Raw genomic sequence first — 25,705 nt, 5'->3', positions numbered from 1 at the left:
AGATATTGCTCTCTTTTGGGTTGAGGTGAGTTGATTGGAATGCATAGGTGGTGTTTTTAGAAGTCCCTTATTTGCTGATCTGAGGTTTCTTCTTGGGGTATTTAGTTATATAGAGGAGCTTAGCCAATTTTCTTGTTTTTCATATATATTTTATGTAGGATGGATAGTACTTTGTATTCAAATCCTGAATCTTATTGGTAGCCAGTGTAGTGAAATAAGTGTTGGGGTGATGTGGAAAACTTGCGTGCTTGGAGCAAGGTGTCAATCACTGCCCCCGAGTATTCGCTCTTCTTCAGGCGCGTCCTCTCAATCGCCAGACCATGAGAAAGAAGAGAGTTGGGTCTTCGTGGAGGATCGGTCCTTGCTGGAGCAGGTCCCTGTGTGGGGGTAGGTACAGAGGGTTCCCCGCCGGAAGTCTTCGCAAGTCTGCGTACCACGGCCTTCTTGGCCAGTCTGGGGCCACTAGAAGTACTAGCCCCCTGTGGTGCTCTATCTTGCAAATTAACCCACCCAGTAGTGGCCATGGGGGAAAGGTGTACAGCAGGTCTTCCTGTGGCCAGGTCTGGATGAGGGAGTTGATTCCCTGGGGCTGTGGTTCTCGTATACGGCTGAAGAACTTGGGAACTTGGGCTGTGGACCGGGTTTGCCAGAAGATCCATGGCTGGTGTTCCCCAGCGGTTTACTATCAACTTGAAGGCTGTGGTCGACAGCATCCATTTCCCCGGGTCTAGACTCTCTCTGCTGAGGTAATCTGCAGTGACGTTCTCTTTTCCCGCAATTTGGGCAACTGAGATCCCTTTTAGGTTTGCTTCCGCCCACGCCATTAGAGGATCTATTTCCAGGGACACCTGTTGGCTTCTGGTTCCTCCCTGGTGGTTGATGTAGGCAACTGTTGTGGCATTGCCCGACATTCCTGACAGATTCGCCCCGGAGTCTGTGACTGAATTGAAGGCAGGCTAGTCTGACTGCCCGGGCTTCCAATCGGTTTATGTTCCATCCCGACTCTTCCTTGTCCCATTGCCCCTGGGCTGTCAGTTCCTAGCAGTGGGCTCCCCACCCTCGTAGGCTCACATCCGTGGTGAGAAAGACCCAGGTCTGTGAGGATAGCCTTACTCACTTGCTCATATGGTCTTCTTGTAGCCACCACTGGAGCTGGGTCCACACATCTGCCGGTAACTGGAGGCGGAGTAGTTCTGGTACACTGGGTTCCATCGCGACAGTAGGGAACGTTGTAGTGGTCGCATGTGGGCCCTTGCCCATGGGACGACTTCTAGTGTTGATGTCATGAGGCCGAGGACTTTGAGGTAATCCCATACATTGGGACGAAAACAGGTCAACAGGTTTCGCAACTGGTCCATCAGTTTCCTTCTCCTTGTAGGGGGAAGAACGACCTTGTCTTGTTTGGTGTCGAACCGGACTCCCAGGTATTTTAGTGATTGGGAGGGCTGCAGGCAGCTCTGTGTTGACTACTCACCTGAGATTCTGCAGTAGATTGACTCTGGTGGTCGCCTGATGACTTTCCTCTGGAGATTTTGCCCTGATCAGCCAATCGTCCAGGTATGGATGTATGAGGATTCCTTCTTTCCTCAGTGTCGCCGCCACTACCACCATGATTTTGGTGAACATCCGAGGGGCAGTGGCTTGTCCGAAGGGTAGTGCCTGGAACTGGTAGTGATGATTCAGTATCGCGAAGCGTAGAAAGTGCTGATGGTTGTGATAGACTGGGATGTGTAGATAGGCTTCTGACAGATCCAGGTCAGAAATTCTCCCGGCTGTACTGCCCTTATGGCCGAGCGTAGGGTTTCCATGCGGAAGTGTGGTACTCTCAGGTAGCGATTGATGGACTTTAGGTCCAGGATGGGCCGGAACGTTCCCCCTTTCTTGGGGACGATAAAACAGATGGAAAAGTGCCCAGTATTTTGTTGGTGCATGGGCCCCGGTGTTATTGCCCTTAGGGCGAGTAGTTTTGCCAGTGTAGTTTCCATTGCCATCCTCTTGGAGGGGGGAGTGGCACGGTGATTTCACAAATTTGTCTGGAGGGATACTGTGGCAGTCCAGGTAGTATCCCTTTCGAATGATGGTTAGGACCCACTTGTCTGACGTTATCTCGACCCATCTTTGGTAGAATAGGGCAAGCCTGCCCACTACGGCTTCTTCCTGTGGATGGGTCTGCTGATTCTCATTGTGGGGTGCGGCTGGGGCCTGGACCTGAGCCAGCTCCCCTCTTGTTGTGTCTGTTCCGAAAGGACTGGCCCCTGCCTGCGGACGAGGTGCTTGGTATGTGTTTTTGTACCGTCTAAAATGCTGGGATCCTCTGCCCTTGGATCTTCGGGGAGAGGGGCGTTGGTTTCTTTTGATCCTGTCCTCCGGTAACAGAGGTACTGGGGATTCACCCCATTTGTCAGCTAACTTCTCCAGTTCGCTTCCGAACAGGAGGGCTCCTTTAAAGGACATTCTCGTGAGTTTCGTCTTGGAAGTCGCGTCGGCTGACCAACTTCGGAGTCAGAGTTGCCTTCTGGCTGCCACTATGGATGAGACGCCCCTCTGGCTGAGGTGCACACCAGGTCGGAGGTCGCATCCGTGAGGAAAGATATCACCGGTCTAATGTTTCGCTGGACGTGGTTGCGTCCCTGGACAGTGACGAGCAGGCATGTGTCACCATGGCGCAGTAGGCAGCAATCTGCAGGGACATAGCTGCGACAAATGACTGTTTAAGGATGGATTCCTGACGTCTATCCTGGGCATCCTTGAGTGCAGCTCCTCCTTCAACTGGAATGGTAGTGCGCTTTGAGACAGCGCAGACCATGGCGTCCACTTTGGGGAACACCAGGAGTTCTTTGGCTGAGGGTTCCAGGGGGATAGGGCTTCTAGGGCCCGTCCTCCTTTGAAGCTGGCCTCCAGGGCATTCCATTCTAGGTCAATCAGTTGTACGGCCTGCAGCATTGGGAAATGGCATGAGGCCTGACTGAGCCTGGCCAAAACAGGGTTAGTCTTTGGCTCCGCTGCATGCTTGCTGGGATGGACAGCGTCTTCAGGCTCAGAGACACGAGATCTGATAACTCGTCTTTGGAGAAGAAACGCATCATGGTTCGATATGGTTCCGTTCCTGGAGGGATTTCCCCTTCCTCCAGGGAGTCTCGTTCTTCCTCAGAGGTGTCTGTGTCCCCTAAGGGGAGGCTTTTGTCCAGAGGAGGCACGTCTCGGGGAAGCCGCGAGGGGCCTGGAAGGTTTTGGTCTTCTGGTGGAGACTGTGGCTGTGTCACCGGTGGCACAGATTGTGCCTGGGCAAAGGTTTGCAGCCCTTTGAAGAACTCCACCCAGGAAAAGGTTCCTGGGTCTATATGGAGTCCAGCGGCGTTACCAGAGGGGCCCATCTGAGGGGCTGAGCCGGAGATAGAGAGGTCTGGGGTACTAACATTGGTGGAGCAAGATTCCTCTACTGGCAGAGGGGGGGGCCTTGCCTTGGTTTCCTCTGAGCCTCTTCACACTGTAAGCACAGGGCAGCGGCCATTTCGGGTTGCGCAGCTCTTAGGTGGCAGGCTGGGCAGAGGGCTTGTCCCTTGGTTTTACTGGCCGGCAGTGCCATGGTTTGTGCGCGTGGAGTGCCTTAAAAACTCGACTGTGTGCGTAGGTGCGCGCGCGCTGGGAAGCTTAGTTGTGTGCTCCGGGTGCGCAGACGCTGTGTGTGCAGCTGCGCGCACAGGCCTATTTGTACGCACAGCACCGATGCACGCGCCACTGTGTGCACAATACGGCGATCAAGGGGGGGGAAATGCTGCCGACGATCACGCGGGCAAGAAGGCGCCCCCTCCCTTCCCGAGGGTCTCCATGTGGGAGGACCCTCGCACCACATCAGGGCTGCTCAACCCGATAGAACAGATGCCGGAAGGACGATCTGTGCGGCTATCCGAGCCTCAGAGACTAAGAAAGTTTTCTACCTTACCTTGTCTCTGTGCTTCCCAGTCTCGTGCCGGGCGGTCTCCGGCTGCAGGGGGAGAGGGAAAATATCTTCACCGCCCCCCTCGGTATTGCACCCGCTGCCTCTCAGCCACTCTGGGGGCCGGCTACCGGACAGAGGCTTACCTCTGAGGGATCTCGGAAATCACCTCAGGTATTCTCGACTGGGGAGGGACCCTTAGGTATCACCGCAGGAGAGCGGGGCTCCTCTTGTGGAGATTGGATTTTCTAATGCTGTGCAAGCTTGTGTAGTGTCCCAAACTGCTAAGGAGACTGAGAAATACTGGAGAGCAGAGCTTCCTGCACGGGTACATGTAGGCTGACGTCAGATTGAAATCTGACTCAGTCTCCCAACTGCTACCAGGAGTACACTATACCCATTGGTCCTGAGTCCATCTGCTACCCACTAGGACATTTTTTTTTTTTTAATTATATTAAGATCCATGTATGCTCTGGTCTTGATGGCTGTGGTTTATTTTTTTTGGGGGGGGGGGGGGGGGGTTTAATTCTTTATCTATCATTTTTCAATTTACAAAAACTGAATTTTGCAAAATAGCAATACATGGGGGAACAAAGATTCAAAGTATACTTAAAACAAATTTTTCAAAACCAAAATGAACCTCCATTTGACCAAAAATCAATACAATATGAAGGTTAGTCCAGCAACTTTTAGAGATATTTAAACCATTATTTATACACATGGAAAATAGCATTAACACGTTTACCAGCTTCTATATAATATTTAATATGAAACTATGTTACAGTATTTAATGGCACCTGTTTAGTTAATATAACTCACCACATTTAAAGTTGTGCCTTATTGTGAACCGTTTGACGGCAACTAGCTTAACGACGGTATAGAAAAGATTTTAAATTAAAAAAATAATATTTTTTTTTTATTTTATATATCTATGGGAGAAGAAGTGGTGGGTTTTTTTAATCTAGGAAAGTTTTCAGTTATTCTAAAGAAAAGAATATGTAAATTTCAACCCCCCCCCCCCCCTCAACACACATTTACAGAGAAACTTTAACAAAAAAGAAAAACCCAAAGCAATTGCTTGACGTACGGCTAAAAAGCCTCTTCGTCTAACTTGTGTTGTGGAAGACAGGTCAGGATAAATTTTTACAGTCTCATTCATGAAGGACACCAGAAATTTCCTAAAATTATTTTTCGTTATAACTTTAATATCCGTCATAATTAATGACACCAATAGGGTAGCTCTGTCCAGTACTTCTAATGAAGAATCGTCAAGGATCTCGGTTAAGTTTTCTTGTAGATTTAATCTATTTGATGATGTCGTAGATTTAGGTAGGAAATAGCATTTATTAATTGCTGGTATATTTTCCTGTTCAAAACCAAATGCCTCTTGGAAAAACCTTTTTAAAGTTACATAGGGAATCTCCCCCAAAACTTTGGGGAAGTTCAAAATTCTAAGATTTAAATATCTAGCAACATTTTCCAGAGACTCAACTCTTCTGGCTAGAGCTTCCCTGTCTAACCACCACAGCTTTAAAATTAAAATTTTATTTTTCCTTCCCCTCCAAATTCGATACTTTGGTAGTTAATGTATCAACTTTCCTTTGTAACTCAATCGAAATTTGAGTGTTTTGTTTAGTCAAACACTCAAATTTCATATTGAAATTATTCATTGCATTCGCAATTCCTGCCACTAAGTCCCATAATGCAGCCATAGTGACGACCTCAGGGCATTCAGGGATCACCGGGGGTCCCTCTCGGGTTGGTTGCAGGCTTCTTCCATAGAGACTTACCCCTGTAGCCCCTTCTTCCAATCCGGTTTCTGCTGTTTCAGCATCGTTAAGACTTTACCGGGATGACCGCAAGAGTTGGTAGTGCTTGTGCTAAAGCTGCGGTCAGCATTTGTTCCTCTGCTATTGACCCTGAAGCAGTTCCCTCGATCAGTGCTCCAGAATGAGACAGCATCCCAGCTCTTTGCATCTGGGCTTGCCTTTAATCGGGATTCAGCGAAGTCTCCTCCGGTGCCGGAGTTTCTCTCTCCGCGCCAGGCACAATGGGCTCCTCGACTCGTGGCGTAGAAGCTGGTGAGTCTAAGAAGCGGATAATCTCCTGCTGCATTAATCGGGGATGGTGGGGGGGGAATTGTGGGGTACACTCGAACCTTCCCCTTCCTTTTCAGAGGCATTTAGGACCAAGGAAACAGGTAAGTCTGATATTCAGCAGAGCAGACAACTCGCCCCCCTACTTGCAACGTGCCACCATCTTGGACCAGCCAGCTGTGGTTTGTTTATACATTGCATAGTTCTTACTATAGTTTTTTGCAGTCTTTTCTAGTTTCATTTCTAACTGTCATTTTTTTTCTATTTGAAAGATGAAATCTCTATCAGAGACTTCAGCAACACTGATGTGGGACAGTCCAAACTAGATTTTGGAAGCTAACCAAGATGTGGAAAGTTCAGAGGGTGTGGGCTGCAAAAGGCAATGGAAACCTCTGCAGTATTCTGCCAAGGCGCGGTCACAGGCATCATGGTGGGGTTATAACCGCCCAATCCTCGACACCCAGAAACTGGTAGAAAAAGGACAGGAAAATATAAGATGGAGCCACTGACAGTACAGGTAAAGGCTTCCCAAACGCCTGCTAAAGTCAGTTTATTGGCCAATATAAAACCTTGGATTCCTTTGATTTTTCTCTCCCCCCTTATAAAGGCTCCTTCTTTTGGGCTGTTTTGTTTTTATAAATTTTAAAATTTGCTCATATTTTGTGTCCATGAAACTAAGTAAATTCCCCAATAGCCACTTTATCTAGGGCACAATCTCAGTTCTGTTTCTTAATGTGAGCAAGTCCACTGGCAATAGCTCTGCACAGCATCAAGTGTGTGAGGCATGCTTTAATGGACTGCTGATGGTCGATTTGTTGTTTATATTTTCTTCTTTAGAGTTTAAATTTAAGTGGTGATACAATTTTATACCTGTAGTTTTCTCATACACCTTACACCAGAGCTTTCCAAAGTGTGTGTCGGGACACATTAGTGTGTCGCCTGTAGTGTGGAGGTGAGTCGCCCGGTCCACAGGGCCGGCGGAAGCAGGGAACTATAGCAGGAAGATCGGCGGGCAGTGGTGGAGCTTACATCACCACGGCCCGAAGAAAAGGGTCACGTTCACTCCTCCTCCTTCCTGCCTGTGCAGCCCTGGAAGAAAAACGTTGCCGGAGCCGCGTGGGCAGGAAGGAGGAGGAGCATCTGCTGCGTACAGAAGAGCAGCATTAATGGGCCGTTGCGGATCCCACGTCGCGGCAGCCCGAGAAGAGGAGGAAACCCGATAGCAGGGCCGCTGCAGATCCCATGTCACGGCCAAGGAAGATCAGGGCCTCTGAAGAGCCCATCCTTCGGCAACCCGTGCAGAGGGACAGCATGTGCCAGTGAGAGCCTGTGCTTGAGCAAGAGAGCATGTAGGAGTGAGAGTGAGACAGCATGTGCACGAGAGAGACAGTATGTATGTATGTATGAGAGAGAGGCATGTGAGAGTGAGAGCTGTGGATGTGTGAGATTGCATGTGAGTGAGAGCCTGTGTGTGTGAGAATGTGTGAGATAGCGTGTGAGAATGAGAGCCTGATTGTGTGTTTGAGGGAAGACAGATGGAGAGAAAAGAAATAGAAAAAAAGACTCTGTAAAAGGAATTGGCAAAAAAACAAGAAAGGAAAGGTGGAAAAAAAAGCCTGTGACCAACCGATTAGAAAACTAAGATCAGACAGCAAAGGTAAAAAAAAAAATTACTTTTTAGTGATTGGCACATGTAATCTTTGGGAATGTGCAAGAGTAGCACTTTCTCTATGCCGATCTCACAATGTACGAGATCAGCATGGAGGAAGTGGAAGCCTGCAAATATTTATTATGAGATAGGTTGTGTTGTGAAACATTTTATTTATGTATATATTTAAGGAAACATACATAAATTGTTGAAATACATTTTGTTCGTTTAACCTTTAACTTCTGGTTTGCTGGTAGACTGAATTACTGTGTCACGAAATTATGTTTGTCTAAAAAGTGTGTCACCAACATGAAAAGTTTGGAAAGCTCTGCCTTACACAATGATAAATTTGCATTTCCATGTTCTCTGCAAGAGGATGTGGTTAAAGGGAGTGTGGCTGGGTTTAAAAAAGGTTTGGATAAACTCCTGGGGAAGAAATCCATAAAACTGCTATTAATCAATAGGGAATAGTCACTGCTTGTTGCATGAATTAGTAGCATGGGATCTATTTAATGCTTGGGGACTTGCTTCTTGGATTGGCCACTGGTGAAAACAGGATACTGGGCTTGATGGACCCTCGGCCTGACCCAGTAAGTCAATTTCTTATGCTGTCTGCTTTCCCCTGAATCCATTGTGGTAGTTTCCCTAGCTTTCTTTTTGTCTTTTCTATCATATCGATTTGGTAGCAGCCAAATTTACTTTGGTTTATAAAAGGTGTGAGGTGAGATGAGATGGAAAAGCTTTTACATACACATTTCTCCTCTCCATTTAAATGTCAGGAAAAGAAAGCTTGAATTTTATTTCTCATCAACTGAATATTAATGAATTTTTTTTTTTTTTTTTGCTAGTTCTAGTATTGTTGCAGGAAGTCTAACATTTGACGATAGACGTAAGGTCACAAAAGCTTTTCTGGATCATCCATAAGTTCCTTATTTCATGAAGGACGAAAAGTGCAGACATGTGCACTTTAGTTTGAGTTACGTGGTATTCACTCCCCCACGTTAAATAATAGTTATACAAAGAGATTTGAGCCCTACCATATTTGACATCAAGAACAGTTACAGAGCTCTCAGCAATGTTTGTAGACAAGATGATCTAGAACAAACAGAAGAAAAGAAGGAGTGAATCGAAGCACAAAATAAACAAAAAAATGTATTTAGATACCATTTTTCATTCATTTTCATCCATTTTCATTCAAATAGAATAGATAATTGGTTATCTATTCTATTTGTTCCATCATTATTGATATTGTTCTATTGTTACCTGTTTTATTGTTCAATTGTTCTATGTAAAGCTCCCTACTCTTTTTGGGCACTTAAAAGTTGTATGTAAACCGGATTGATTTGTAGTTCCTACAAGAACTTCGGTCTATAAAAATTAAAAATAAATAAATAAAATAAATAAGTGCCAGGAGCCTCATTAAAACAGCCTCACAAACCCCAATGAGAAAAACAGATCCATGATTTCATAACACCATTTTTCACAAAATAAAAAATACAAAATATTAATTCATCTGCTAAGGAAAAGCGGGATTTTAAAAGGCAGTTCTGTACATCATTAATTAATTCTCCCCATGTACTTACATGGAAAATTAAAACTGTGCAGAAAGATAATTTGCCAAATGTACGCAAGGACCTGTGTGGTCTGCAATGCTGCTCCACAATGAGTGGAGAAAGCATACTAGCATGCAAGCTGGGAATGCAAAAGGCAAGTCCTGAGAATAATTCACTGTTAGTTTGGTTCAAGCTAGTCTGCCTATAAGCATGCTGGATTTAACTCAATTAAGCTAAAGCTAACCATAGAAAGTCTTCCACCAGTCAGAGGGAAGAGCTCATAATGCAAATTCTAGTAGCAACTTATCCTCTCCCATGTTTGCAAGTTGCACAGTACAGACAATGCAGTGTACAATTCTGGAGAATGCATCTTCAAAAGGACATAAACAGGATGGGGTTGGTCCAGGGGGTGCTACTAAAATGGTCAGCGGTTTTCATTCTAAAGCATAAGGGGATAGATTTAAAGATCTAAACATGTACACCCTGGAGGGAAAGGCGAGATAGGGGAGATTGATAGACATTTAGAGATCTCAAAGGTTTCCATGCACAAGAGGCAGCCCTCAAAAGGAGGCTCTAGAACAAGGGGTCATGAGATGAGGGTGAAAGGGGGTCGGACTCAGGAGTAATCTACGAAAATATTTCTTTACAGAGAGGGTAGTGGATGCATGGAACGGCTTCCTGGTGGGGGATGATGGATACAAAGACAGTATTTGAATCCAAGAAAGCATGTTTGTGTTTCTAATATTTTTTTTGCACCAAAACTAACAAAGAAGCCATCAATGAGATACCTGAGAAATAATCTCTAAGAGAGAGAATTTACTGGCAATGTGTGACCTGCTTGGAATGGTTTTCTTGGGGCCTTTAACTGACAGTGAGTCACATTTCCAAAGAGGATTTTTGTCATCATAAGCAAAAATTTGTTTTAGGAGTTTTGACAAACTGACAGTATTCTGAACAATCAAGTCAATGAAAATGGAGCAATTCTAAGGAATTAAATGCCAAATTTTCTAGGCAATCAGATAGCTTAGACTTCAATATTCTATTTCATTTATAAGAAATATAGTAATTACAATCCTCCAGACTTTTTTTTTTGTTAAGCAAGTTTTCACAAAATTCTTTTATTAAACTGGCAGTCAAGTCACTGTGTTTGTTTTTGTGTATGTGGTTATAAAGTGCTAAACAAAGCAGCCTTTTCCCCCCCCCCAACATCAAGCTGCATGCCAGTCACTGCTTACCTTTCTGTAACCAGTAACTGGAGTCACAAACACATTGTTCTGTTCTTCCAGAGTGATGCTTGAATGGAGGGGATACACATGTAACCTATGGGATTGCATTATTCAATTTAACTCTGATCACCACATCAAATCACTTCCTCAGAGCTACAGATGCACTTCCTACATAATACTAGTAACTTTAAGTTAACACTGTTTTTATAAAACATGTACAAATTTTATAAATCATAATTCTGGGAAGACAATGTCAAGAACTTAAGCAAAAAAGTGTATAAACAGGATTAGCATATACATATTTTAGTACTTAAGGTCTACCAATCTCACGCACTCACCTCTTAAGAACCATATTGGTAAGAAGTTCGTGCATAAAATTTATCTCTGCCAAACCTGGAGAAACAAACTACAATTAAACCAAAATCACATTTTGCCTGCCACAATTTAAAATATATATATATATATATATATATATATATCTCCAACCCTTTGTTTATATTTAAATATGTTCTGCATGGGTTTTTAGCTGCGACACTGCAGATCTGAGCACGACAGTTTTATAAAAGCAACAAAGAGCACAACAGTAGAAGCAGAAGACACAGTCACTGCAGGTCAATAGTTTGATTCTCCGCAGTTCTGATGCATCATTCGTTCAGTGCCTAAAAGGTCTGCAGCCTAATCCTAGAATGCCGGGGGTGTGCCGATCAGACGAAGGACCATCCCTGGTTTCATTTATCATCTGTTTTGCAAGTAAAGAAGCACTTTGTGACCTTCAGCATACTTCAAACTCCTCTACCCAATAACTAAATGAGCAAGTCATTGTCACGACTACAAGGAACTACACGGAGCATATGACAGTGATAAGGTCCTGACTGTGTTTTTCGAGTTCCTGGAATAGATTACCTGATTAGACTGGAACGTTTCACTGAATATGGATCACTCAAAACAAAGCTGCTTAGAGGAGTGCTTTGACAATTTTAGAACATAAAAACGCACACTTAGGCAGGAGATCTTGGCCCCAGTGAGAAGATGACAGCTATTTAGTTCATGTTGCACATCTAGGGCACTAACTTTATAGCCAATGTAACTGTGGAAAGCAGAGTTGCTTACCTGTAACAGGTGTTCTCACAGGACAGCAGGATGTTAGTCCTCACATGTGGGTGACATCAGGATGGAGCCCAATCATGGAACACTTTTGTCAAAGTTTCTAGAACTTTGACTGGCACCACTGAGCATACCCAGCATGATACCAACCCTGCATTCAGCAGGGGTCCCCCTTCAGTCTCGTTTGTAGTAAAGTTTGAGCGAAAAATAAAATAAGAAAATGTAAACAGACCCAAATCCTCGGTGTGGCGGGCAGGTTCTGTTAAGCGCCACGCCCATTTTTTAATAACACTCATGGCCAGGGAGACGAACACAGACTTTGTAGAAAGTATAATTTGGTTTATTGATCAGTATAAGTATTCTTGGGAGATGCTGGATGATGGATGCCCTTTCTCTGACAAACTGACCAGCATCTCCCTTTATACAGAAAGTGACCCTTCTTTTATAGATAACATTCAATATTGTACAATGGTAGAAGATTCTAGAGAGTTGCGTAACTGTCCAAAGAATCATTTACATAGGTTGTCATGGCAACAGCATGACGTGACTATCCCTGAACTGCCCTGATTACTTCTCCCAACTGGGGCCCATTTACCTTCACTCTCTAGATAGTCCTTTGTTCTGTTAGAATCTTGCTGGTCAGAGCAATTAACACATCTGAAGTTGTGTTTATAACTACTCCTGAGAATAGTGCTTTTGTTATCGAAAGACAAATAATTGGGTGGATGTTCTGTGGGCTGCAGTACGATCTAAATAAAAAGCAAGAGCACGTTTGAGTCCAAGGAGTGGAGAGCTCGCTCACCTGGTTGTGAATGAGGTCTGGGAAAAAGAAGTTGTAAGAGTTATACACTGATTTAAATGAAACTCAGACTACTTTTGGCAGGAATTTAGGGTGAGTACGGAGCACTGTGTGGTCGTGAAGGAACCTAGTGTAAGGAGGATATGTGACTAATGCATGTAACTCACTGACTCTGCGAGCGAATGTAATAGCTACGAGTAAGATCACCTAAGTGAGATGGCAAAGCTCGCAGGCAAAGGCTCAAAGGGAGGCTTCATAAGTTGTGCTAGATCATTAAGGTCCCAGGTAGGAACTGGAGGAGGTAGGGGAGGTTTAAGGTGTCGTAAACCTCTCATGAAGCAAGCCACAAGTGGTTGTGTTGATATCGTGATGTTGTCGATACCTTTGTGATAAGCCGCGATAGCACTAATATGTACTCGAATAGAGGAAGTCTTATCCAGATTCCGAAAGATGCCAAAGGTAGTCCAGGAATTTTTCTAGGGAACAGGAAAAAGGGTCTAGTTCCTTTGTCTCGCACCATGAGGAAAATCTTTTCCATTTTGCACAATATGATCTTCTGGCAGAAGGCTTTTGTGAAGCTACGAGGAACTTGTGAAACACTGTTGGATAGGTTTAAAGCTTGCAAAGTCAAGCTTTCAACATCCAAGCTGTCAGGGATAGTGATAGGACATTGGGATGACACAGACAGTTGTTCTGAGTTATTAGCATTGGGTCTGTGCCCAGGCGAATGGGATGTTGAACTGATAGGTCGCGGCCAGTGAGGGTCTATGAGGATCATTGTTCCCTTGTCCTGCCATAACTTCACTAGAGAGTCTTGCTGATGAGTGGAAGTGGAGGGTAAGCATAGAGGACACCCACTGACCACGAGTGGGCAAAGGCATCCCGTGGGGGAGCTTCGTGGCTGCGGTGCAGAGAGTAGGAAGTCTTTACTTTGCGGTTGTGTATAGACGCAAAGAGGTCTTCTTGCAGATGGCCCTACTGGTGAAATATGCGTTCTGCTACCATGGAGTCCAGGGACCATTCGTGGGGATGAAAAGTGCGGCTGAGTTTGTCCGCCATTACATTGTTCACGCCTGCTAAGTAAGTCACCCTCAGCAATATGGCATGGGAGAGCGCCCAGGCCCAGATCCGAGCAGTCTCCTGACATAGTAGATAAAAGCCTGTGCCCCCTTGTTTGTTTAGATACCACATTGCAACCTGATTGTCAGTTTGTATGAGGACCACTTTGTTCGATAGGCAATCCTGAAAGGCAGAGAGGGCATATTGAATTGCCTGGAGTTCTAGAAAATTGCTTCGACTCCGCCTTGGTCCACAAACCCTGGGTCTGGAGATTGTGGACGTGAGCCCCCAACCCATCTGTGGTTAGTATAATTTGGGATTGTGTAGGCTGGAAACTTACTCCTACAAAGAGATTGGACTCCTATAACCACCAATTCAGGGAGAACATAAGAAATTGCCATGCTGGGTCAGACCAAGGGTCCATCAAGCCCAGCATCCTGCTTCCAACAGTGGCCAATCCAGGCCATAAGAACCTGGCAATTACCCAAACACTAAGAAGAACCCATGCTACTGATGCAATTAATAGCAGTGGCTATTCCCTAAGTATAATTGATTAATAGCCACGCAACTAATTGGTGACGTGGATAATGTGAGACATTTCTGCACGGGGGGGGGGGGGGGGGGGGGGGGGGGGGGGAGGGGGGAATTCTGCATAAATTCTGCGCTCTGCAGAAGCACAGAATTCCCCCAGGACTATTTAAGATCACGAGACCTCAGAACCAGAAAAAGCAAAATATGGGCAAAATGGACGGAGGGCCAGTCCACAGCCACCCTGTGCAGCGCAGATCATGAAACACCCCCCTCCCCTTCTACACACACATCCCCGGGTTGAACCACCACCACCCTCAAGGCAGCATTGCTTTCATTTCAGGAAGGGGCAACAAGCAGCAAGTTAAGGGAAACCATGTGAGAAATTACATTTCATTGACATTACTAGTAAACAAAAGTGGCTCTCCAATGGGGTTATTTTCTAAAGGCTTATCACAGGCGATACGGCCATACTGCATGCAATATCATGCAAATTAGGGGAAGGGGGAGGAGTCTGTGGTGTCTTCGCTGCCAGCAATAATGTTACGAACACTATTGGTCGGTAGTAGTGCACCGAATAGCACCACCTTTCACGGTGGCGCTATTCAGTGCGAAAGCCGGCAGCCGGCGCACCACAGCCCCTGAAATCGTACAGCTGGGGTGCGAAGGCTGCGGGCTTTCGCAGGCCCACCACCCCCGTTTTCGCAGGATTCATCGTTCTGCGAAGAATGATGAATCCTGGCCCAAGTTAGCTGGACAGTACATTAAATGCACTATATCCCATCTCCATCAATAAAATACAAGTAGGCAGCACTACCAACGAGGTCTTTCACAACAGTCAAGAGTCTACGGGGTTTCCCTTCATCTAATCTACAATGAATGGAGCCCTCCAGAATTTCCAGCCCAGTGACAATGACGGCATCTCCTTTCTGAATTTAAATTCCATTATGCTATTTTAGAAAATTGAAATAGCATTCATGCTTTTAAGCCACCTATCGAGAAAGCTATTTTGGGAAGCTTTTCAAATGAAATCACAGTCATTATCGGGCTAACAAGAGTTATCTTACCTGGTAAGAAAACCAAGACACTGTTAGGCTGTGCCACGCTGCACCTGTTTTGCTTCTCGCTCCTATGTAAAAATAAATCGCTTTAGTAATCTGCCACTGCTCCCCTCCGGTATGTTACTGTACAATAACTGTAAGCTGGCTGACAGGAAAAACCACAATTTCCAAGTAATTGCCATTCTAGTTAACTTTGAAGAAACAGGACATGAAACATCATCCAAAGTAACATTCCCCTTCTTAACTATGAACACAGCTGAAAGCAGACCGGATCTTTGGCGCACACAATCGTGTCAGAACAAGGACTGCACGCATCTCGATTGCCTTCCAGGAACATTCAAATTCTCTATAAAAAACAGTTATTTAAACAGCATGTATTTCGTATTTATTTTTAAAATGGAGACGTGGCAACAGGACAGAAAATATCTAGTTTTTGAAATTACATTCCGAGCAGGACTGCTGTGGAGCTTTACTCCAGTGTGAGTGTGAGTGTGTGGGGGGGGGGGGGGGGTTTCCATCTGCATACTGATGAAGTAGTTGAACAATAGGGGTTAATTTTCAGAAAGGGTTTGGGAGCCTTGGATCAGCGCCGCTGAAAACTGATGAGAGGTGAGCAGTTAAACCTCCGCGCCTATTTTCAATAGGCATCAAAAAATCTTCTACGGGAGTGGAGGAAAAAAAAAAAAAAAAAAAGTTAGGAAACTACTGCTACTGGGCCCTGAATCATTTAAATCTAGTTCAGGGATGGCTACAAACAGGCCAAGTTTTCAGGATATCTGAAATAAAGTGCATAAGACAGATATGCATTGCTTCCATTGTATGTAAACTCACTGTAGATATCCTGAAAACCTGATCTGTTTGTAGTTCTCAGGATAGGAGTTGGCCACCCCGATCTAGGTCAATGAACCGCAGGTCTAAATTTAGAAACCTAAATTTTAGATGGTAAATTTAGTAGAATTTTCAGCCAAAAATGTAGGTGCCAAACTTCACCTGAAAATTTGCTTTTATTTAGGAGACCAAAAACTTTTGCTCCAAAGCTTACATCTCAATAAATATTAGTCTAAGGAGACACCAGCCACGGTTTTGTTTTTGCTTCCACAGACCAACCCAGCTACCCCTTTGGAAGGCTCTCCATGTTTTGCAACTGACAATGGCTGTAGCCACTCTACTGAGGCACAACTGAAAAATGTGTTTTGTAAGCATAAATAGGCCAGGTAGTAAAGATAGCTGCCAGATGTCACATGGTAGCAATTTATGTTCTGTATGACCGAGAGGCAATGATCAGTCTCTTACATAAAGGAAAACTGCTAATTTTTGTTCCTAGACCGCCACAGATCAGGTCAGACGCATGGGTTTTGCTCCCCTACCAGCCGATTGAGACAGAGAAGAAAAGCTTTACTGACATTGCACTACTTATGCTAGCATACCATTTGCAGTCCCTCAGTATGACCTGCACCCAAGCCAAGATGAGATTAATTAACCAACAACCCCCCTACCCAAGCTAAGCAGGGAAAAAGGAGGACCTCCAACTTGAGGCCCAACACTCAATAACAGCCTGAAAATTCCCAGCTCTACAACTTCTTATTAATACTCAGAACAGAGTGGTCTTTCATAACATAAAAGGGAGGGGGCTCTGGGCTGATCTGTGGTACTCCAGGAATGAAAATTGGCTGGTAAGAACCAATTTCCCTTTCCTGGTCATACCCCAGAAATCAGGGCGGGAACCTGAAAGACCCACTCGCAGGACACTCTCCTCAAAGCAGGCCAAGTCCGGCACATGAACATCTACGCGTCAATGCTTTGTGAAAGTGTGTGTAGTGAAGACCAAGTCGCCGCTCTACAAAGTTTCCTGTTGGAAAATCATCTGACAATTAACCTAATATGCCGCCTGTACCCTGATAGAATGGGCCTCCAACCGCCCCCCCCCCCCTTACAAATATAGGATGAGACTGTAGCCTCCTTTAACCATCATGCAATGGTCACCTTAGAAGCCTTGCTCCCTTTGGATGCACCAAATAGTACTAAAACCTTCAAAATTGCAACAGCGTCCACCTTACCTCCAACAAATGCAGCCTCAAAACATCCACATTTAAAATGCTGGAAGATCTACCGTGTGACTGAGGTGGAAAGAGAATACCGCCTTTGGCAAAAACGAAGGCACTGCCCTCAGTGACATCCCCTGCACTAAAATCTTCAGGAAGGGATCCCTTCAAAACGATACCTGAAGTTTCAAAATCCTTTTAGCGGAACAAATCAGCACCAGAATAAAACATCTTCAGGGTAAGATCCTTCGAGAATGCAGGCTGTAGCAGCTGAAACGGAGGACCACAGAGAATGTCAGGTTCCATGAAGGAAACACTGCATCAGTGGACAACGCTTCACTCCTTTTAAAAAAAAAAAAGAAAAAAAAAAAGGGACTATATCCAGATGCAAAGCCAGAGGCATCCCCTGTACTTTCCCTTGAAAAACAGCCTGTTGCGTCCGGTCTCAGACGGCTTCGACCCTTGTGCCTCACCTTTTTCTCTGCTCTCCCCGCCAGCCTTGGGAAGATGGCTGCCGCCGCGTCTGCAAGCCACGTCCTCTGGCGTCCCCGGAACGGCTATGGCAAAGCCTCACGCCATGTTTCTCCTAAGGGCCTCCTACGGTGCGCACACCACCCATATCTTTATCCACGTCATGGTGGGAACCTCGGGGGCATCCCCCTAGAGTGACATCACACCATCCGGGTATTTAGCCTACACTCGTTTGCTAGCTCGTCGAGTTAACAAGGATTGGACTCGTCTGGTCTAAGCTACTCTGCCACTTCCTTGCTGCCGCTGGAAGCCCTCTCTGCCCTTCGGGGTATACTCTAACCTGGGTACCCGCTCCTCAGGGGCCCTCTGCTTTCTTTCAGGTGCCTTACTGGGATCAGGTACTCGCTCCTCAACGGCCTGCTCTCCCTACCTCGGTGCCTTTTACCATCTACTTCTGCCTGATGGTATCAACCTTACAGCTTCCATCTAGTGAGTAATCTAATTCTCAGTCTGTGTCATCTACAGCTCTGCTGTGCTGGGAAACCTACACCCAGATATCCCTTTACCATCTTGGTGAGACGGGTTCCCTCTGCCGAGGGTCCCTGGATCACCTCACTACTGCCACCTCTGGTGGAACACATCAGCTGTACAATAAAAGATCTAATTCTGTGTTTGTGCGTCCTGAGTCTAGCCCAGTACTGTGGCTCCCCACGGGGCTCCTCCCCGTGGGCAAGGTCATCTCCCACAGTACTCAAGAATCCACTCAAACACCTCGAAACCATAACAGCCCAGGGCTGCCACCTGGATCTGCAATGAATAGACAGCTTTTTTGCTAGCCCAACTTGCAGAAAGGCTAACATACTAGACACAGATACCCAAAAGAAGGAATTCCTCCCCCGCCACCCAGTCTCAAACTTCCTTCACATCCAGACATAAGCCATAGAATCTGTAATGAGATCAAATGATCTCCTCTGAAGAGCTCCTCCAATGTCAAGCTGAGAGACCAAGATGAGCCACCTGATTAAAACAAATTTGACCTTGATGGAGCAGACACGGTAGATGTCCAAGGCTATGGGGTCCGTCCACTGCCAGATTTACCAGATCCGTGGGCAGCTCAGCCAAGCTGGAGCTACAAAATTTCCCTTTTTCGGATACACTTTAGTATTCTTCCCACCAGGGGCCAAAGAGGAAACACGTAGAGCAGAATCCCATGGGGCCATGGAAACACCAGATTGTTGAACCCTATAGTGCCCCACTTCTAAGACTGAAGATTTGCCACTATTGGGCATCAAGTCCAGCTGAGGAACACCCCACCCGGACCGAAAAAGATTGATCACTCTTGTCTGCAAGTTCTCATTGCGGCTGAGAAAGTCTGTCTGAACGTTCTCTACTCCGGCTACCTAGATGCCGTCCGAGCTGCCCGGCATTGTTCTGCCCAACAAAAACAGCTCCTGGGCCCCTTGACACACCATTTGGCTCCTGGTTCCTCCCGGGTAGATGATATAAGCCACCATCATTGCACTGTCAGCCAGAACTCTCACCACTCAGCTGTGCAAATGTGGAAGAAAGAAGAATGCTTGGTAAACTGCTCTCGTTTCCAAATGATTGATAGAACATGACATGTCTACCACCTACCACCGATCCTGCACAGTTTGCTCCTGGCAGATGGATCCCCCAGCCCTTCAGGCTGGCATTGGTGGTCACCGCTACCCACTCAGATTTCCAATTCCACTCCCATCTTCAGATTGGGAAAGCCATCAGGAGAGACTAGACCTGGATTTCCCCTTTTAAGGGTAGCAGATGCTGAAAACTCAGACTGAGGATTCCAGCAGTACAGAAGCAAATGCTCAGAGAACTAGATTGAGCATAGATGCCATGCCATACAACCCAGTTCTGCAAATACACCATGGTTCTGGAACTAACAGATGTAACAATCTGCGGACTTCAATCCACAACTTCTCCACTCTCTCCACTGTAATCCACACATTGCTGAGGGTAATATTAAAACAGGTTCCCAGGTATTCCAGTGCCGACTGGGTAGGAATCAAGTGACTCCTTGCTATATTGACCACCCGGTCAAGAGACAGCAACAGTTGCATCAGTCTGTGCACAGAGCATTGATGGAGCTTCCTTGATTTTGCCTGGAAAAGTCAGGCCCCCACCCCCCAAAAAAGGGTTGCACTAAAATGCCTGCTCGCCGCAGCGCTATGACTACAACCACCATTACCTTGGGAAATGTCCACAGCCCTGTTGCAAGCCCAAATGGAGTACTCAAAACTAAAATGTTACCCTAGTACAATGAACCACAGAAACCTCCGATGTTCCTGCCCTATAGGACTATGTTGATGTGCTTCCAAGAGGTATAAAGAAACCAAGAGCTCCCCCTTTGCGAATGGTTGCAATCCCGGATCGTGAGTTTTCCCAACTAAAAACGAGGCACTCATAGAACAGTGTTCTTTCTGAAGGTCTAGAATAGATTGAGGCCCCTTCCTTCTTCAGAACCACAAAGTTGTGGAAGTATCTTCCGTGCTCCCATTCCCCCGATAGCACGGGCATTATCACTCCAGTTGCTCTTCACTGGAAACACCATGAAAGATTCCCGGAGCCTCCAGAGTATCCCACTTCCTTGTGACTAGCTTTTTTCATCGACTGTTGGGAGGGAAAGGCTTTCGCCGGACCCTGAAGACCTTCCATAACCGGGTCCACTCTCTCATGATCCGACTTTTCCTGTCATCTCCTTAATTCCTAATTACTTAAAAACCTGGGGAATCAGAGGTAACAGCTGCTCCTTCCCGAAGAGCCTAATCATCATGGGGACATCTTCCAATCCTGGGACTTCCAGACCTGAAGGATCCTTGCCTCCATCCTTGTCCCCCCAGAAGCTCTGACAGAGGACTCCTGTCCTGTGCTGAGCACTCTAGTATTCTGAAACCCCGAGGCCCACTCTCCCCATACCGAAGTACTTAGGTATCCATTAGACCCACTCAAAAGACCACCTTCTATGATTTCCTGGGCCAAGGAGGACTCAGTGAGCAGACCCGCTTACTAGCCAGTCCCTTCCAAGCAAGGCCCTGTGTATTAATAGCACACACACTCAGTAGAAAAGGTCTCCTCTGAATCTGGGCTTCCCCCAGGGGACTCCTAGAATTTTCAAAGGCTTCTTGGGCACCATCCTGATCAAGCAGGGCAGGAAATAACTCAGAAGGAGCATATATCCCCCCCCCCCCCCCCCACTCCTACAACACGGGAGAGAACTCCAAAATGGCCAACATTCCCGCGCTGCACAGGAGAGACCTTACTAGCTTCTGCCATGCAGGCCATCCTCTCCTTTGCAGACACAGCCAGAGCCCCTGGTATCGCCTTTCCAGCCAGATATTGCCATGCTGCCTACGTGAGCTAACGCTCTATCGTCAGCAGCAGTAAAAACATGCCTATCTTCGGCTGTCCTGAGACAGTATGAGCAGCCTCACTGCAACCTCTCCTGAGCTGACAACTCTCTCCCGGGCTTTCCAATCCAGTGCCTGTCTATTTTTCTCTCTATTTTTCTCTCTATTTTTCTCTCTATTTTTTTTTTTTTTTTTTTTTTTTTTAAGTGCTTTATCAGCCAAGAAAAACAAACACACTTGTACTTTCCCCTGCTGAGTCCTGGCATCCTGGGAGGGAGGAGTGAAGGCTGACTGGACCAAAGAGGGAGCCAGACTACTGGCTTTTAATGTCCTCATTACTATGAAACTGAGGCAAGCCAACCCAGGGAATAATCCCTCCCAGGGCCTAACACCCCAGGAAGTACACAATCTTCTTGTGAATTTTTTTTTCCCACTCCAGAATGCAGGTTTTGCACCTCTGCCATCTACTGGAGGCAGAGAAATACTGAGGGGCTGCAAGTGGCATGCTAGCGTAAGTAGTGCAATGTCAGTAAAGCTTTTCTTCTGTCTCCATCTGTGTAGGGGAACAAAACCCATGCGTATGGACTAATCTGGGGTATGAAAAGGATTAGACATCTAACGCATGGAGGTCTCCTCAGGATATTTGTAGAAAATTGCACTAACGAAACAAGATAATCCCCGACACTGTACTGCTGCCACAAACATACTGATAGCTGCTTTCTAAAGCAAAGTAATAGCTGCACTTTAAGGCACTGGTCCTCCAATCCATCCTCAAGTAAGCCCTAGCCAGTCTGATTTTCAAGATATGCATAATGAATACGCATGAGAGAAATCTGCATACAATGAAGGCAGCATATGCAAATCTCTCTCACGCATATTCATTGTGGGTATCTTGAAAATCAAACTGGGTAGGGGTTACTCATGAACCGGGTTGAGAAACAGCTCTGAAGAGCAGTGCTAATATCAAGAGCACCAAGCTGTCTACAGTACCACTAAAGACAGCAGCTGAAATAGAGGATGGAACTTCGTTTCATAATGCTGGTCAGAGAACAAGCACCCTGTTACCATACTGTAATCAACTGATACAAACACCTCACACATGTCTGATCAGGGGTCCCAAAATCTGGGCCTCGAGGACCACAAGCTGGTCCAATTTTCAGGATTTCCAAAGTGGACATATATGAGATATTTGCATGCCTTGCCTCCATTGAACACAAATATATCACAAGCACGTACAGACTAGTTTTGCAGCCCTCGATGATAAGGCAGGGGTCCCCAAATCTGATTTACAAATACAGAAATTTCTGAAAAGCTTTAAGCTCTTCTTCCCTCGATATGCATCATATCACCATCCTTACTCTTTCTCCTTTTCCAAATCATCGAACAACTGGATCAAGGAGACTGCAACCTCGTACATTTCTTTAGAAATCACTGGCTCTTCAAAGTATTGAGCTGGAACCTGTATAAAGCAGATATGTAAGGTCAAAACATATACACACACAATATATTAAAATTTGTTTTAAAGGCATTAAAAAAAAAAAAAGTTACTTTACCTATTTTCATACAAGCAAAAAAGTTCATACAGTTTTGGTATTCCCAGATTATCCTAGTTACTACTGCACATTTAGAAAATAAAGATTCTGGAACCAAAAGTTTTGTCTGTTCTGTTTAATTTTATTATGTATGTTATACTGTAACCCATAGGTAAGACAAATTCTAAATACATTTTGGACCAGCTCCTCCAAAGCACTATTGCTAGACTGGACTTATGCGCTACTTTGTTTTCAACAGATAAATATCCAAAGGTATAGTGCCTAGACCCACAGCTGGTCCATATACTCAGCTAGGCCAAGAGAATGGTTTGAGCCAGGCATAGCTATTCAGTTGAGAGTCTGACTTGGCACCTTGGGCCAGCCAGGACTGGGGTTGCTGTGAGGGAGTTTCAGTCGTCGTTCAACAGCAGCACCCATTGGCGAGACTATGTCCATGTTAGCCAGGTTCCTGCTTGCAATCCCACCAATACAGCAAGAAATGTCACGGAGATAGCTGGGCCAAATTGAGAGGAAAACTGGGAGAGAGAGGGGTGAAGCAGTTGGGAAAACCCCATCTAGTTGCAAACGAAAGCTCATGGAACCATAATCCCACAAAGACTGGTTCCAACTGAGAGAACAGAAAAACTGGCAGGCAAAAAAACAAAAATAAATAAATTAAATGAATGACCACACACTACCCTAAACACGGAAGAAAAGTCTGCAGCCTTCCTCTTCCAGCCACCACTGCTTCTTTACATTGGTGGGTGGGTGGGCAGGACCCAGAATCTCCAGGGGCCCACATTCTTTGACCCATGCGAATTATTTCCTTTAGCTGTTAGGGCTACACTTCTTTCCTCTCTTCCGCTGAGGCGCACCAATATTTCTGTTTGCGCTTTTCTCTGCCCATCTGTGACATCAATATCAGAGACAGGATGGACAGAGACAAAAGTGAAAACATAAGCTTTATCAAAGAATAACACAAAAAAATGGCAATCCAAACATCAAATAAATGGTATCACAGCTACACTGCAAAAACTTGAATTACCAAGAAAATCAGAATACGTTATACCCAGATACAACCAACTGCAATACCTGATTTAACAAAGCTGCTTTGGATCAGTTACTGAACCTTTAGCTTTCAAATGGTAAAATGCATTTGAGACTAAAGATAGCAGAGTTGCTTACCTGTAACAGGTGTTCTCCAAGGAGAACAGAAGTTAGTTCTCACACATGGTGACAACATCAGATTGAGCCCAATGCGGAAAACTTATGTCAAAGTTTCTAGAAACTGAGTAGGCACACTGAGCATGCTCAGCATGCCCTAACCGTGCATCCATGTGAGGACCCTCTTCAGTCTCTGATGCCTGAGACCAGTGGAGACCTTCATGGACCCCAGGCATCAATGGAGAACTGGCACTCCTCGCCACGGGGTCTCTTTGAGGGCATGCCTGTGCCCGGTACCATGCATTGGCAAGGACTGGTGCCGATGCTTCTTAGGCTTCCCCCTGATGCTAAACCTGGACTTTCCTCAGTGCCGAGATCGATGACTATGAACCTGGCATTCTCGATCTGGAGGAGATAGACAGTGGTTAGTCTCTGGCACCCCTATCCACCAGCGACCTCGTCAGAACAGACGGTCCCGCAGATGTTGATGGCAGAGTATCCACTAGTGCAGCTCCAAGGTCCTTAGAAGCTGATGCTGTTGATGGCAACGCGTCTGACTTCTTCGACCCAAAGAGGGGCTACAACTTTCCAATTTGAAGCCAACGTCCCTTCGAGGTCATCTGGTCACACAAGTGGCAATCCTGGATGTCATGTGATGCCCCCAGACAAAGGATGCAGACCTCATGAGGACTGGTGATCAACATGGTCCATGGGCACCAGCAAACCAGACTTGGCCATGACAGAGTGAAACAAAAGGGCTGTAAGGACAGAACGGTGGCAGCAGGCATCAATAACCAGAGGGCACAGAGGCATCGACCGTGAAAGTAAACTTATTCGAGGAACTCGAAAACCCTGACTGGAGACACAACAGGAAGGCACAGAGAGGAACCAGGCAATGGGACAGAGAAAAAAAAATTGTGAAACCATGAAAAAAATTTTTTCCATTAGGCCAAAAAACCAACGTTTTTAGGAGCTCAGTCAACTGCAACGCTCACAGCTACGCGGAAAAAGAAGAAACTGAAAAAGGCTCCCACTTGGACGCACGTGGTATAGGGCACACTAAGCACAGTGTGCCTAGTCAAAGTTTTCCACATCAGGCTCCATCTGATGTCGTCACCTATGTGCAAGGACTACCATCCTGCTTGTCCTTTGAGAACCTAAATAACTACTTAAAAGGAGCACTGAAAACCACTGCGAGAGAAAAGTAAAAAACACAGATTTTATTACATCAGAATAGAAAGAACTCCCAAATTAGAAAGCATAAAAAATATTTAAAGCTTTTTACTAGCAGTCATTTTCTATTTGTGCTATGTCTTTTTTTTTTTTTTTTTTTTTTTTTAAGATGCCGTGACTAGAACTGCACACACTACTCAAGGTGTGGTTGCACCATGTAGTGATACAGAGGCATTATGATACTCTGTTTTATTCTCCATTCCTAACATTGTTCGCTTTCTTAGCCACCTCCACACATTATCCATGATGACACCTAGATCCTTTTCCAGGGTGTTTATTCCCAAAGTGGAACCTTGCATTGTGTGACTATAATTTGGGTTGCTCTTCCCTATATGCATCACTTTGCATATGTCCACATTAAATGTCATTAGGATGCCTGGGCTCACTTTCCATGTGAGATATCGAAGTTCACAAGAGTGAAGAGGCTCGAATGGAGGTTTCATGAGCCGACCCCAAACCAGATTAAGGTCCCAAGAGGGGGCCGGGGGACGTAGTGGAGGCTTGATGTGGAGCAAGCCCTTCAAAAAACATGTTACAAGGGGGTGTACTGATATAGGGACATCTGACACCTTTATGGAAGGTGGCTACCGCACTGACATGCATTCTGATGGAAGTCAGTAGACCTGACTGATAAATGCCAGAGATAGTAAAGAAACTTCGGGATTGGAAAGGAAAAGAGGTCAAGGGACTGAGAAGATTACCATGACGTGAACCTTTTCCATTTGTAAGAGTAAGATTTCCTCGTGGAAGGCTTCCGTGAAGCAATCAAGACACGGGAAACTGGTTCAGAAAGGTTAAGTGGCTGAAGGATTAAGCTTTCAACATCCATGCTATCAGGGACAAGGTGTAAGCACCCGTCGTTTTGA

The 25,705-nt window shown here is 45.6% G+C and overlaps 1 protein-coding gene across 2 annotated transcripts in view; it reads right to left on the bottom strand.

Moving 5' to 3' along the window:
* TDRD9 (tudor domain containing 9) overlaps positions 1-25,705 on the bottom strand; it is a 292,409-nt gene that overhangs the window by 174,609 nt on the left and 92,095 nt on the right. For both annotated transcript variants that reach the window (XM_029598050.1, XM_029598051.1), the window contains exons 8-12: positions 22,269-22,369; positions 15,018-15,079; positions 10,799-10,853; positions 10,470-10,554; positions 8,719-8,776 (exon numbers count right to left, since the gene is read on the bottom strand). In XM_029598050.1, coding sequence (XP_029453910.1) covers positions 8,719-8,776; positions 10,470-10,554; positions 10,799-10,853; positions 15,018-15,079; positions 22,269-22,369 — 361 coding nt within the window. The remainder of the gene's footprint in view (positions 1-8,718; positions 8,777-10,469; positions 10,555-10,798; positions 10,854-15,017; positions 15,080-22,268; positions 22,370-25,705) is intronic.

Source organism: Rhinatrema bivittatum, chromosome 4 (genome assembly GCF_901001135.1).
Source record: "Rhinatrema bivittatum chromosome 4, aRhiBiv1.1, whole genome shotgun sequence".
In the NCBI taxonomy this organism is placed as follows: domain Eukaryota; kingdom Metazoa; phylum Chordata; class Amphibia; order Gymnophiona; family Rhinatrematidae; genus Rhinatrema; species Rhinatrema bivittatum.
Note: the sequence above shows the minus strand (reverse complement) of the source record. Positions and strands in the feature narration are given on the sequence as shown.